Below are 14,327 nucleotides of genomic sequence, written 5' to 3' on the forward strand. Positions count from 1 at the left end.
CTGTCCTAAGTCAGTTCCTAGCTGATCTCATGCAGTTTTAATGCTTGGAATATTGTTTATATGTTTAAGATCCCCAAATGTGAATCTCCAGCCATAACTTCGCCCTTACTTTCAGGTTTGTATTATACAACTGCGTATTTGACAGCTTCATTTGGCTGTCTCAATAGCAATCTCAACCATAATGTCTTGAAGTCAAATTTTCATTCCTCCCTGTTCACTTCTGCCCCCAGTACTCTCCAGATTGCTGCCAATTTCTTGCCCTGAAATACCTTTGAGGGTTTTTTTAATCTGGCATAGAGCCAATTCATCAAATTCTGCTACTCCAACTTTTGAAATATATCCAGAATCCAACCACTTCTCAACACTTCTAGTGCTATCATCTGGGTCCAAAGTACTTTTTTTTAAAGATTTATTTTTAATTTTATTTATTTATTTATTTATTTATTTATTTATTTATTTATACAAGCACTGGGTACAGTCAGAAGCGCGGGAGGGTGAGAGAATTCACCAGAGCCAGAGCGGGGAGCAGAGCAGGCAGAAGGACCGAAGTACACTGCTGAGGGGAGCAGCGGGCGGCAGGAGAGGTCTGCACACCATGAGGGGCCCTTTTCCAGTGGCCGGGGAGCAGCTGTGAATCAAGCCAGTGCTGCAGAGGCTGCGGGCAGCTTGGCAACCCAGCGCTCAACCGCTGTGCCACCGGGGAGGCCTGGTCCAAAGTATTTTAATAGGTATTTTAATACTGCCATTTAGTAGTATTTTAATACTACCATTTAGTATGAAACAGCCCTGTTGAATAAGTTTTCCAGCTAAGTCATCTTAGGCTTATAGCCATAATTTATTACTGAAGCCTCTGATCACAGCTTCCTCAGTAGAATCCATTTTTACCAGAATGCCTCTATCACCACCTGCACTAAAACTAATGAGTATGGATCTGTTTTGTAGAAATGGATATTATTTCATTTGAATCTTTTAGATATTCACACAAAATTAGTAAGGATGAAGGCAGCAAAAATTATTTTCAAACTGAAACACCCAGATACCTGCTGTTGTGGATATTGTAGTGGGGAGGGGGGCAAACCTCAGTTCTAGTTAGTATGTGGCAAGTGAGGTTCTCCGACTAGATGCTATCATAGGCAGGTAGTAAGTAGGCTGCTGCCAATTTCAGGCAACCTTACTTTGCATCATAACTTGTATGTTCTTTCAGTGCACCACAAGAGGGTGGTCTTTCATCAAACACCAACAGTTAGTAGAGATGCACTTCTGCAATTTAAGTGGGAAGATAGAACATTATGCCCAAATTGTTCACTGAAGTTAAAGAAACTCCAGGCATTTGATCTTATCCCAAGTGTCTTGGAACCAAAATGCATCCTTGAAAGATGTCAGTTTAGTAATGATACAGAGAAAAGTTTCCAGATGTTTATATAGATGAGAAATAAAGTACTGTTGGTGGAATGCTGTTTTAAGTATTAGGGGTATTATTTTCTTTCTTGAATTCACCTACTGTAGCAAATGCCGTATATACATGTGTTGGTTTATTTCTGCAAATATTAAATTAGAAAACTGAGGTAAAAAAGCTTTTATTAGCTTTTCATTTCAAGGTATCTGTACCATATACAAATAACAAAAGCTGAAGAAAGTAACATTACATACATATTTGTCAGGGTATAGTAATTAAAACCAATGTATATTACAAACAACTATAATGACTACTAAACAAGTCCCTTAGTTAAGACATTCAGTCATTTCTTTCTCTGAGCAATTCCCTTCTGCCACAAACCACAGAGAGGTAATTAAAAGAAAAATAGATCAGGGGCCTCCCTGGTGGCTCAGTCAGTTGAGCGCTGCACTGCGAAGCTGTCCACAGCCTCTGCAGCGTGGGTTCGATCCCAGCTGGCAAGAATCCCGCATGGCAAAGCAGACCTCTCCTGTCTCGCCTGCTGCTCCCCTCAGCAGTGTATTCATCAGTCTGCCTGTTCTGTTCCCTGCTCTGTCTCCGGTGAATCATCTCACCCTCCCGCGCATCTGGCCTGTACCCTGGTTCTTATATAAAAATAAATCTTAAAAAAAAAAAAAGATCTTTGAAGAGTTGGATGGTGTCTAGTCAGATTTATTTATTATGATTTATTTATGCATACAAGAGCTGGGGTACAGGCCAGAGTTGTGGGGGGGTGAGAGGATTCACCAGAGACAGAGTGGGGAACAGAACAGGCAGATTGACTGAAGTACACTGCTGAGGGGAGAAGCAGGGGAGTCAGGAGCAGTCTGCTGTGCCATGTGGGTTGCTCCCTGGCTGGCCGGAGACTAGAACTTGTGCTGCAGAGGCTGTGGACAGCATCATAGGTTGCGTCTTAACCCACTGCGCCACCAGGGAGGCCTGTGTCTAGTCAGACTTATCCCTAAAAATTTATCTCAAAAGAAATTAAATTATGTAGAGGACCTTAAAGAATTCTGAAGGAACATCAAAGACGTCTAAGAAAGATGCTAAGCTTTGGCTACGTTTTTCTAGGAAATCAAGTTCTATGAATCTTATTTTATGGCTTTGATCTGGTTGTCAGTTGGAATGGATTTGCCCAAGTGATGACCCACAGAGAGGCCAGATTTCTTGCTTTTCTGCTCTTCCTTTACTTCTTTTTTCATTAAGAATCCTGCCTGGAAGTTGAGGTCAAAGAAGTTACTTGGAGCAAAGTATAGTGAGGGCTCATTCCAAATATTCTCTAGGCGTTTCTTCCATCCTTCCAGGATCTGAGTTCGGGCATCCGCTGGTACGTGCCCAATGCTGTATGTCAGTTGAGGTTCTAAGACTTGGAACCCACAGAAATGGAGAATGCCACTCTGAGGATATACAAAGCACAGCAGTGAGGCACAGCTTGTACCACATACCAACAGTTAATCTGGGCTTCCCAAAAAACACCCAAATGTGGAAATGAGAGGCACCCAGAAGAATAGGTTCATAGCCACATTCTTTCACCTTCTGCGCTCTCTGCCTTCCTGTTACCTATTTTAGCCTATTCAGCTGTGTTCTTCTTTAAATGAATAAAGCCTTGAAACTGTGCCAGCCTAGGAGCCTCTGCCAAAAGTACTAGAAGTTCTATTACATAAGGGAGAGGTTTTGCTTCTTGGCTGGGGACTCTTGCCAAAGCATGCAGATGTGCATTTCTCTGCCTCTCTATAGAACTAGATGAGTCTTTATTCTTCAGTAGTCTCCAATATTACATAGGTGGCCACTGCATCTGCTACTTTCTCCAACCCTATCTTGAGAGTCCAGTGGCCACCAGAACTGCTTCAGACTTCAGTTTTATTTACTGGACTAAAATCATTTCTTAAATTTTCCTGGTAGTAGTCTGAGAGATTGTAGGAATCATGTGGAGAAGGACGGGAAGATTGAAGAGAGACATCAGTCCTATGGAGAGGATCAGAACACCTGTCTATACACAGTAGGGTCGTGTGCCCTTGCCTTTGGATACGAGAGAATGGTGTTGGAGCTTATGCACACATGATTTTTACTACAAGCACACAGGTCTGTGAAGACAGATGACTCCTGAAAGGAAGCTTCCTGTAGTTCTGCATCATTACTCTGCTTTCACCTTCACACATCAGACCTGTTTTCAACTGCTGTGTTGAGGCTTTGGACCCCAGAGAAAGCTCAATTAATGAATCCCCCTGAAGGTTCACTGAAAAGTAGGTACCTGAATTGGCCAGAGGATGATATTCATGTCCCCGTGGACTCCCTCCAGAGAGTACATGGAGCCACTGCCACCAGTGGTGATGGAAAGCACTGCCTTCTTATTCTGTAAGAGAAAAGTCATTACCATCCGCATCTCCTTGGTGACAGGAAGCTAATGAAACTGCCCCAGAGAAAAAAACACACAAGTCCACCTTAGTTGCTGTTTATGCTACTTCACACCTTGGTGCCTCTGAGCCACGCAGTATGACTGCAGAAATGCCGGCCTGGATGGCAGACACAGACAGGAAGCCAGGGGCAAGCCCAGGATCCCATACTTTGGGTGTGACAAATCAGGAGCAAGCGGTCATATAATGCATAGTAAGTGTGAATAACTCCAGGTATCTATGCTGAGTTATTTGTTGTTTTTATCTGTCTACCCTCGGTGCTAACCACGTGATCCAGAAAGTCTCAGTGATTGTTATACAGTATGTGGGTCTCTGGGAAAATGAAGCCAGAACCTCTTTGTACATTTTTATGATGGAAAATTTCAAACATACCGAAAGCAGAGAAAGCAGTACTATGCTGCATCCACCACCCAGCTCCAACTCTTACTACTTGTCATTTTTAGTTTTACCTAATCCTGTGGCCCCTTCCCCCTACCCTGAAGTATTTTTTTAAGTTATTTATTTATGCACACAAGAACTGGGGTTCAGGCCAGAGGCATGGGGATGGTGGTGTGAGGATTCACCAGAGACAGAGTGGGGAACAGAACAGGCAGACTGACTGAAACACACTGCTGAGGGGAGCAGTGGGGCAAGTCAGAAGAGGTCTACTGCACCATGTGGGTAGCTCCCTGGCCGGGGATCAAACTTGTGCTGCAGTGGCTGCGGATTGCTTCATTGGTTGCATCTTAACCCCTTGCGCCGCCAGGGAGGCCCCACCCTGAAGTATTTTTTAAAGCAAGTCCCAAACATATCATTTCATCTATAAAGACTTTATTATGTTTCTTTCCCCAAGGCATCTAGAGCCTGACCTTATAGTCTAACTGGGCTCAAACTCTGCCTCAGAACAAAATTTACCTGTTAGAAAAAGCAGAAATATCCACCTACCCGAAAAGGTCCTTGGTCATACATGGCAGCATACGTGTAAGCGAACCCTGAGACGAGAACTCGCTCGAACCAGCCCTTCATGATGGCAGGGACTCCAAACCACTGTAGTGGGAACTGCAGGACAGAAAGCAAGGGGATCAGGTCAGGGACACCCCAATTCAGAAGACTTAGGATGCTTCGCTGCTGCCCACGATGTCTCTGTGAGCCAACTTTTCTTCAGGCCCTGGTAGTTCCTTCTGGAGGACTTAGCACATTAGAGAAATTCAAGTTACTATCCTGGTCACTCTCTGTTTCTGCCTAAAGATACAGATACTGGATGGGCCAAAAGAAAGCCATGTGCAAATAAGATTTGTTTCTGTGAAATCACACTAGGCAGCAAGGACTCACAGCCGGGGTCACAAAGTTTGCTTCAACGTGATGCTGAAATCAGTATTTTCCCAAGGGCTTGCTTTGTAGTGAGTGTGGTACTGAAACTATAAAACATGTACCTTGTGCTCTGAGTGTAAAATCCTATCATTTAAAATCAACAGAACCACACAAATGATTCGCAGGACTAAGGTTTAACGCGGAATTCTGTGAGCCAGTCTTGCTTAGCACCTTTTGCCCTGATGAAAGTGGAGTACCAGTATTTCTTCTCATCCTTGACTCCTGTTATAAAGACACTGACAACTGGAACACTGCACAGAGGGAACAACTAGGGCCCAGAAGGAATTTATGGGACGCTGTAGCTTTCTCCAGTATGTAGAGGGTTTTTGACCTAAAGCAAAGGGGCTTAGGAGGTGAGGTTTTAGAATGAAAAGAACACAGAACTGGGCCTCCTTGATGGCACAAGGGTTAAAGTCAGAGCTCTTAAGGTATCACCAGCCACTGTAGCATGAATTCAATCCCCGGCCAGGGAGCTAACCCACATGGTGCAGCAAATCTCTCCTGTCTCGCCTGCTGCTCCCCTCAGCAGTGTATTTCAGTCAATTCACCTGTTCTTATCCCCACTCTGTCTCTGATGAATCCTCTCACCCCCACACCTCTGGCCTGCACCCCAGTTCTTATATGCATAAATAAATCTTTAAAAAAAACAACAACAACAACATAGAACTGTGAGGGAGATCTGTGTGCTCACCCTGATTCTGCCAACAACTCAGTTTTTTTTGCCACATAAGCCCCCTAGGGATCTGCTCTACATCCATTTGCCTCACCTGTGAAAAAAGGAACTTGAATAATCTCTCCTAGTTTCTTACATTCTCATACTTGTGACTCTGCAATTGTAAGGGGCCATATTTGCAGATTCTGAGTGTGCACGCTCTCCAGTCAGAGCTGAAAATAGACTTAATTGGCTTGCAGGGTATTAAAGTTTACTCTCCCTCAAGTTGTTCTTGGAGATGTGAGAAAACTGAGCAGGGGCGAGCCCGTATGGCAGCTTGGTTAGAATTAAGGTGCTGCTTCCTCAGGACCCTTGATTTCTATGTTTAAAGACTATTGAAGAGGGCCTCCCCGGTGGCGCAGCGGTTGAGCGCTGGGTTGCGAAGCTGCCTGCGGCCTCTGCGGCGCCGGTTCAATCCCCGGCTGCTCCCCGGCCACTGGAGGAGGGTCCCACATGGCGCGCAGACCTCTCCTGCCGCCCGCTGCTCCCCTCAGCAGTGTACTTCGGTCCTTCTGTCTGCTCTGCTCCCCGCTCTGGCTCTGGTGAATTCTCTCACCCTCCCGCGCTTCTGACTATACCCAGTGCATGTATAAACAAAACAAACAAGCAAACCAGCAAACAAATAAATAAAGCATGCCTCTATCAAAAAAAAAAAAAAATAAAGACTATTGAAGAACACTGATGATGTTGGAATAACTTTCCCTGCCATCTGCTGAAAAACTGTTGGCATAAATATGCAAATCTGCAGTGTTTACATTGCCCTTCAATGCATTGCTATTTTGCAGTGCACAACCTCCACAGTTGTAATGATAGAAAACAAGGTATGCATCAGATAGAAGCTAAATTTAAAGATCACCAAGGTCCTTTCCAAGCCTAAACTATGGTGATTCTGAGATGCAGAACTAAAGGTTATTACCATTGCTGCCTTGGCTGCATGAGGATAAGATGGCAGTAGAAACGTGGACCAAGAACGCATCCTTGGGGGACCTGACTAGAGGTAATCGGCTTTGATTCATAGCCACAGGCTGGGGCAGAATGAACTTCAAAGGCTGGATTTTTTTGCAGCTGATTGAATAACTGGTTTCACCCTTCTTGTGTCATTTCCAGTCTCGTACACATTCCATGTTCAGTATGAAAAAACTGGCTGGAACTGGTAGAAGCAGAGCCTGGCATTTCCAGGAAAGATGACTGACGGGAAGCATATAGAGTTCCAATACTGACTGCTAAATGCTGAGGCAGCTTCCCGGAGGGGAAAAGAAAGGCCGTGGTTTGCTGCTCAACACATTAAACAGGGCAGGGCTGCTTTGGCTGCATCTTCAGCAGAGAAGTCAATCTCGTGCCTCACTCCACAGACTCTTCAGGATGCTTATAGAAGGGAGAACTGCCAACTTTGAGAACTACCACAAGGAATCACAAAGTGGAGAAAAAATTAAACACACTAGGGAAAAATCTCATGGTTCATATGTCATCTTTGCCATCACATTCGTATTTTCAAGGAGTAATACAGCCAGATCCACCCTGTCTGATAATCAGCAACGCTGCTCTTCAGACAATCACCCGTCTTGAGAAAGAATGCAGTCAAGTGGGGTTAGTGACTCTCTACAGATCTCATAGCTAATTAGGGGACAAGTCTAGGACAATAAGAACTCAAATAGACCCACACCCCTTCTGAGGTCCTAACACACCTGAAAAATCACCAGGTCCGCAGCTTCTAGTTTCTTTTGTTCAGCCACAATATCTGGGCTCAGACGATCTTCCTTATAAGCTAGAGCAGACTCGGCAGCATACTGGAAGTTCCCAGCGTCTTTGAGTTTACCTGCAGAGAGGAAAAAGGAGCGACTGAGGCCAGAATGGCCAAGGCTGGGCTAGAAAACCACCCACAGGCAAGAAGTTTCACAAAACCTCATTAAAGCAGGAGCTGCTCCTACCTTTGATATCCTCTCTGGTGATGAGAGGATTGAAGTTCATGGCATAGAGGTCTGACTCAAGCACATCCCATCCTTTCTTCTTCAGAGCTTGTACAGCAGCCTCCTTCATGGCATAGTTGAAGGATGTTTTTTCTGAGTGAGCCAACACAATCAGAGCTTTCCTGGCTATTTAGACACACACAAGGCATAAGGAGAAAATGAGGTACCAACCTGCAAAGCTTCAGCGACTATGTTAGACATTGCCTTATCAGTCTATCAACTGCAATATATTCTCACCTTAAAAAAATATTTTTTCTCTGGGCCTCCCTGGTGGCGCAAGGGGTTAAACACAGCACTATGAAGCTGTCTGCAGCCTCTGAAGCACCAGTTCGATCCCCAGCCGGCCAGGGAGCTACCCACATGGCGCAGCAGACCTCTCCTGTCTGGCCCACTGCTCCCCTCAGCAGTTTATTTCAGTACATCTGCCTGTTCTGCTCCCCACTCTGTCTCTGGTGAATCCTTTCGCCCCCCCACACACACCTCTGGCCTGTACCCCAGTTCTTGTATGCATAAATAAACAAATCTTTAAATAAAAAAATGAGAATGTGTTCACCCAACACGCCATTAACAAAATCAAAAGACAATCAACTAGAAGATATCCACATTCTTAACAGAAAGAGTTAAAATCCCAAAGAATGTCTACAAACAAACAGAAACTAAGACAGACAATGCAATAGCAAAAATAAGTCAAGGATCTGAACACACTATTCACGGGTAGGAGGAAATGTGAATGACAAATGAGAAGGTTCACTGCCTGACCAGTCAGGAAAAGCAAATTAAAATGAGATATCATCATTTCCCCATCAGATTGCCAGAACAAAGACAAGCACCGCTCAGGGCTATTAAAATGGCAGAATTCCCTCCTCCCTCTTGCCACCGATGGGATCGATCGGATCGCAGTCACCTCCTCAGCAGCAACCGCCCGGGGCGGTGTCGGTGTCAGTAGCTCTGGCGCTCGGTGAAGGTGTCCGTACCTTTGAACCGCCCACGGGGGCTGAGCGAGCCCCATCAGTGCCCCCGCTCAGTGTCACCGGCAGTCGGAGCTGGGGAATGAGGGGCCAGCACCCGCAGTACAGTGAGACTGCGGGCATCCGGAGACACTGGAGCGCCTCGCTATCCTGGACAGCCGCGCCGCAGGACCCAGGCGCAGGGCGAGCCGCTAGGGGTCCCCAGGCTGATAATGGAGTGACCGGTAGTTTTGCAGCTATTTCACAAGTGGGTGGATTGCAATCAGAGCTTCAAAGCATCATAAATGGAGAGAAGAGCAAACTGAAAGCTTGGAAGCCCTTGAAGCCAACTCTCAGAAGCAAGGAACAGAGTAGAAAGAAAGCAACAAAGGGGCCTCCCCGGTGGTGCAGTGGTTGAGCGCTGGGTTGCGAAGCTGCCCGCGGCCTCCGCGCCGCTGGTTCGATCCCCGGCTGCTCCCCGGCCACCGGAGGAGGAGGGTCCCACATGGCGCGCAGACCTCTCCTGCCGCCCGCTGCTCCCCTCAGCAGTGTATTTCGGTCCTTCTGCCTGCTCTGCTCCCGGCTCTGGCTCTGGTGAATTCTCTCACCCTCCCGCGCTTCGGACTGTACCCAGTGCATGTATAAATAAAACAAACAAATAAATAAATAAATAAACATGCCTCTATTAAAAAAAAAAAAAAAAAAAAGAAAGCAACAAAGGAGTTAGAGAGTGGTATGGGAGGCAGGAAGAGCCACCACAGACAGCAAAAGCAAATAGGGCAGGGAAGAAGCCTTTGGAAACCGCATGGGTGTGTCCCCAGGCACAGAGTGGGAACTGATGGCTCTGTTGGGGACTTGAACCCCAGGTCCTACATGCAGGCCAAAGACTCTAGACCTGCACTTGGGCCTCATCTCCCTGCAGCAAGTCCTCCTGGTGCCCTGTTCTACAGACTGAAAACATCAGGACATTGGGATAAATGATGGAGGATGTGTACTCAACTATTTTTTAATTGGAAAAAATTAGATACAGCCCAATTGTTTACTTATGGAGAACATTTGAATAAATGATAGTACATACACACTAAAAAATATTATACTCTTAACAAGAATGAGTTAATTGTATGTATTCACCCAGAGAAATATTCATGACCTATTGTTAAAGATAAAATGAGGGCCTCCCTGGTGGCGCAAGGAGTTAAGTCTCAGCACTATGAAGCTATATGCAGCCACTGCAGCAAGTCTGATCCCTGGCAGGCCAGGGATCTAACTCACGTGGTGCAGCAGACCTCTCCTGCCTTGCTTCCAGCTCCCCTCAGCAGTGTACTTCAGTCAATCTGCCTGTTCTGTTCCCCACTCTGTCTCTAGTGAATCCTCTCACCCTCCCACACCCCAGCTCTTGTATGCACAAATAAATAAATCTTTAAAAAAAAAAGTGAATCCATTTTTATCAAATGGATTATACATTATACATTATAAAATGGATTCTTTTACCAAAAAAAATATCTGCAGGGAGATTTGCATATACTGCTATAAAGAAAAAAATATGGAATGATCACATGAGACTATTAATAATTTTCTTAGATTAAGTAAGAGGTGTAGAGGCCAGGGTGTAGAGGCAGTGGGGAGAAATGAACTCTTTCTTGGAGCTCTTCTGTAGGAATAACATTGTTAGAACAAGCAAGCTTTATTTATTTATTTAAAAAAAAAAAAAGATTTATTTATTTATTTATTTATTTCTACAAGCATTGGGTACAGTCAGAAGCGTGGGAGGGTGAGAGAATTCACCAGAGCCAGAGCTGGGAGCAGAACAGGCTGATGAAATACACTGCTGAGGGGAGCAGCGGGTGTGGTAGGAGAGGTCTGCGCACCATGTGGGACCCTCGCCTGTATTATGGATGAGAAAACCAAGGCACAGGAAAGTTAAGCAAGTTACTCCAAGTTCATAGTAAGTGGTGAAGCTGGACTAATTTTAAAATACAGAGAAAGAGTATATCCATACAGCAATGTGCAGAGAGCAGGGAAGAATGCCACAGAAAGAAAGTTTACCACCACAATTTCTCCTAATACTTGGGGTCCCTACTTACTAGTGGATAACCCTTAACCATTGTGACTGTGGGGGGAGGCGGAAAAGCACCTGCACCTTTCTTTTTTGATTAAAGAAAAATAACTAGAAAGGTCCCTTTAAGCGTTTGGTTCTCTTGCTTGTGGTTAATCACAATTAACTACATCTGGCCTTAGCAACGCAGACTGGGTTAAACGCAGCCAAGTGGAAGGTTCAGGCCCCTGCAAGTCCCAGATGAGGATTTCCAAGCTTGATCCTGGCATTTTAGAGTCTGAAAACTCAAGATTTGGTAGAATATAAACGTGTTGAAAAATTGAACGCTATGGAGTGATTTATCTGTTTGGAAGGACTGGAAAAGGGAAAGGAACTCCTGAGGCTCCTCAACAAACTCCAACCCCCTTTCTTGTCAACTCAAGGACGTAACGCCACGGGGAGAAACGTGAGTATATTAAGCTCTGAAATGCATGTCCTTTATGCTGTATCAGCCTATTAATGTTTACTGAGCACTGCTTTGTCACTTTTGATTCTCTTGGCTCACATTCTTTTTTTAGTGGCACTGTACTGAGTTTCAGGTATGCAACATAATGATTTAAATATTTGGATATGATGTGAAATGATCACCGCAATATACATATCCCCCTCTTTTCAAAAGTTCAAGTTATGCCCCTTAACTTTTACAAAAGACCTACTGTAGTACCTGTTTTATCAGAGATCTAATAACCCAACATAATGACCATATCCTCCAGCCCCTCCTATATCCAGGTCATTTTTTTATGGGCAGACTGGGTTTTTTGAACTTGGTGGGTTCAGTGGCCCTTCCTGCCACGTAACTAGCTACACGACAGGTTAGATTTTCTCAGAATTTACCCAAAGAGAAGCGACAAGACCCATAAACAAATAGCTGTGTCATTAGCCTGAAAGGAGAGGCTGGAGACAAAGTCCCACAGAGGAAAACTATTAACTGCAGACCTTCAGATGGAGCTGCCATTTGAGCTGAGCCTTGAAAGATAAATGGAGTTATTATCAGTATCTCTAGTTAAACATTCATTTCTGCCTGCCACTCACACGGTTTGCCCTCTAATGAAAGCAACCATATCTCACACAGCCCAGCCCACTTTGCTAATGTGTCTCTCCCTCTGCCTGGTTCACCTTCCAGTCTCAGTCCCTGGAAATAGGCTCTGGGCTCACCTCACTTATTGACCTGAAACACTTGCTCCTTCCCCAGTGACCTATCTCCTATTTCTGCCTCACATTCCACACCCCCAACTTTTCTTTCTGCCCCTGAAAGACTAGTGTCTCACTAACCAATCCTCTCAGGCACTGGCACAGTTTATTGAGCACCTACTATGCAGAGTCAGTGCTGTTCAATGTCCAAAAAAAGATGCAAATCCTTGTCTTCACAGAGCATTCATTCTGGTGTCAGAAGCACAGTTTTCTGGGGCCCCAGAAACTCTGGGTGGGTTTCCAATCCCCAATTTAGCCCTTTCTCTGAGATTCTTTTTTAAGATTTATTTATTTATTTATTTATTTATTTATTTATTTATTTTTATTTATTTATTTATTTATTTATACAAGCACTGGGTACAGTCAGAAGCGCGGGAGGGTGAAAGAATTCACCAGAGCCAGAGTGGGGAACAGAACAGGCAGACTGATGAAATACGCTGAGGGGAGCAGCAGGTGCGGCAGGAGAGGTCTGCGTGCCATGTGGGATCCTCGCCGGTGGCTGGGGATCGAACTGGCACTGCAGAGGCTGCGGGCAGCTTCGCGGTCCAGCGCTCAACTGCTGTGCCACCAGGGGAGGCCCCCTTTCTCTGAGATTCTAACTATAGTTTGTCAACTGACAGCAATCCCTTTCCTTCCAAAGTGTTTTAAACTTACTTTTAGCAAGATGATATTCTGCACAGGTAAGTGTTTTCAGAAGGCAGGACTGGGTCCAGAGGAAAGGAAATTACAAAAAGGTAGAGTTGCACTGCGGAAGTGGCTTTCTAAATTTTCTGTCTGGCAATTTCAGAGTGAGGCTCCCTGGGAAACTGAGTGCCCTGGCCCTGCAGATGTTGCAGCTGGTAAAGTAGAAGATAAATTGGAGGCGATCTATGCATCAGATTAAGTGTGGCTCTAAGGTTCCCTCAAGCTGATAGCAGAAGGGTAGCTGCTCACTGGAAATGGACCTACTACCAGCTCAGCTTTGCCCAGCTCAGCTTTGACTCAGCTGCTGAGTCTGGTCAAACTAAAGGGAGTGTCTTCCCCAGGTCTAGCGCTTCAATTGCTAGATCCTCTAATTTTCCTCCCCAAACTGGGAATCCACATTTTAAAGTGAAATTGCCTATATTCACTTCATAAAGTTAGCAACTTATTCCAGCGTTTTAAATAGTGTAAGGCCAAAAGGCAGTGTTCGCTGGTGGGCCAGATTTGGCCTCAGGGTTGGTTGTGAGACCTGTTTTGTAATTTTTACTTCCAAGGTTAGTTTCCCAAGAACGCCCACCAGGGTCTGTGGAGGCTGGATTGAAACAGGAATTCCCTCTCTTACTAAGCCTGGTCCAGGCTCATCCCAGGACCCTACAGCCTTTGTTCTTTCCAGTTTGGAGTCAAGGAAGAAAAAGCAGGGCCAAGCCCTACACACTGCGGGCTCGGTGGCCGGCGCACTCACCAGCCATGACTTCGGGCGCGCGTGGGCTCCGCTGGTCTGCTGGTCTGCTAGCTGCCGGCGGCCCTGGCTGGTCAAGGTTCTCCTGCACCCTGGAGCTGCGGTGGAAGGCGTCACGGGGGCTGCTCGCAGAGCGCCCGCTCCTTTATACACCCGGCCCAGGCCGGCCTACTAGAGCTGGGCAGGCAACGAGGGCGGGGCCGGCTGCTGGGTCTTGGGGCAACGGGCGGAGCACCCGGTGCAGTAGTTTTAGGGAGAAAGGGGCAATCTGGGGGGTGGAGACTTGACACACAGCCAAGAAGGGAAAGCGTGAGAGGTACCTCAAGGGTCTGGGCGGGGGTCCATCTGGATCCTGCCCTGGAGCTACCGAGGTGACAAGGAGGAAGTTTTCCAAGACCTGGTCGGGCACACCCTCCGTGCCCCCCAAGCCGGGCGAAAGTGTAAACAGCCGCCCTGGAAAGGGGCGGCCCGAGAGCTGGGTGCGGACGATGGCGGTCCTTTGAATCAGATTCCGCTGAGTCACTATGACTCCGAATTTGGATTTTAGGGTTGACAGGAACTACTCTGAGACAATCGAGGCGATATGCTCTGGGAAAGTAAATTTGTTTCTTTCTTTGCGAGGGTGAGATTCTGCCCTTTACAGCAGGGAGCGGGGTGTGTGGAGGGGTGTGTGTGGGGGTGTGGGGGTGTGTGTGTGGGGGGAGGGGTGTGCCAGGCACAGAAGGTATTTCTGGGCACAACACAAACCTCTGCTCCAACACTAGGGATGAATTGGTTTTGCTCCCCCAGGAGCTTG

The 14,327-nt window shown here is 46.1% G+C and overlaps 1 protein-coding gene across 1 annotated transcript; it reads right to left on the reverse strand.

The window, feature by feature from the left end:
- Positions 1 to 670: 670 nt before the first annotated feature.
- Positions 671 to 13,972, reverse strand: NQO1 (NAD(P)H quinone dehydrogenase 1). The gene is made up of 6 exons (XM_037516019.2): positions 13,535 to 13,972; positions 7,840 to 8,004; positions 7,597 to 7,727; positions 4,774 to 4,887; positions 3,687 to 3,788; positions 671 to 2,832 (listed from the first exon to the last, which is right to left on the reverse strand). Exons 1-6 carry the CDS (start codon positions 13,539 to 13,541, stop codon positions 2,527 to 2,529), a joined length of 825 nt encoding a protein of 274 aa, XP_037371916.1. The 5' UTR covers positions 13,542 to 13,972; the 3' UTR covers positions 671 to 2,526.
- Positions 13,973 to 14,327: the final 355 nt, after the last annotated feature.

Source organism: Talpa occidentalis, unplaced genomic scaffold (assembly GCF_014898055.3).
Source record: "Talpa occidentalis isolate TD23 unplaced genomic scaffold, MPIMG_talOcc4v2.1 talOcc4.17, whole genome shotgun sequence".
Lineage (NCBI taxonomy): Eukaryota > Metazoa > Chordata > Mammalia > Eulipotyphla > Talpidae > Talpa > Talpa occidentalis.

Bases quoted from the DNA above. Each gene is read 5' to 3' on its own strand.
- NQO1 (XM_037516019.2), bottom strand. The intron at 4,888-7,596 runs GTGTGTTAGGAC...TCTGTCCTGCAG, and splicing joins CGGACCTGGTGATTTTTCAG to TTCCCACTACAGTGGTTTGG. The intron at 3,789-4,773 runs GTAGGTGGATAT...TTTCTCTTACAG, and splicing joins ATGACCAAGGACCTTTTCGG to AATAAGAAGGCAGTGCTTTC.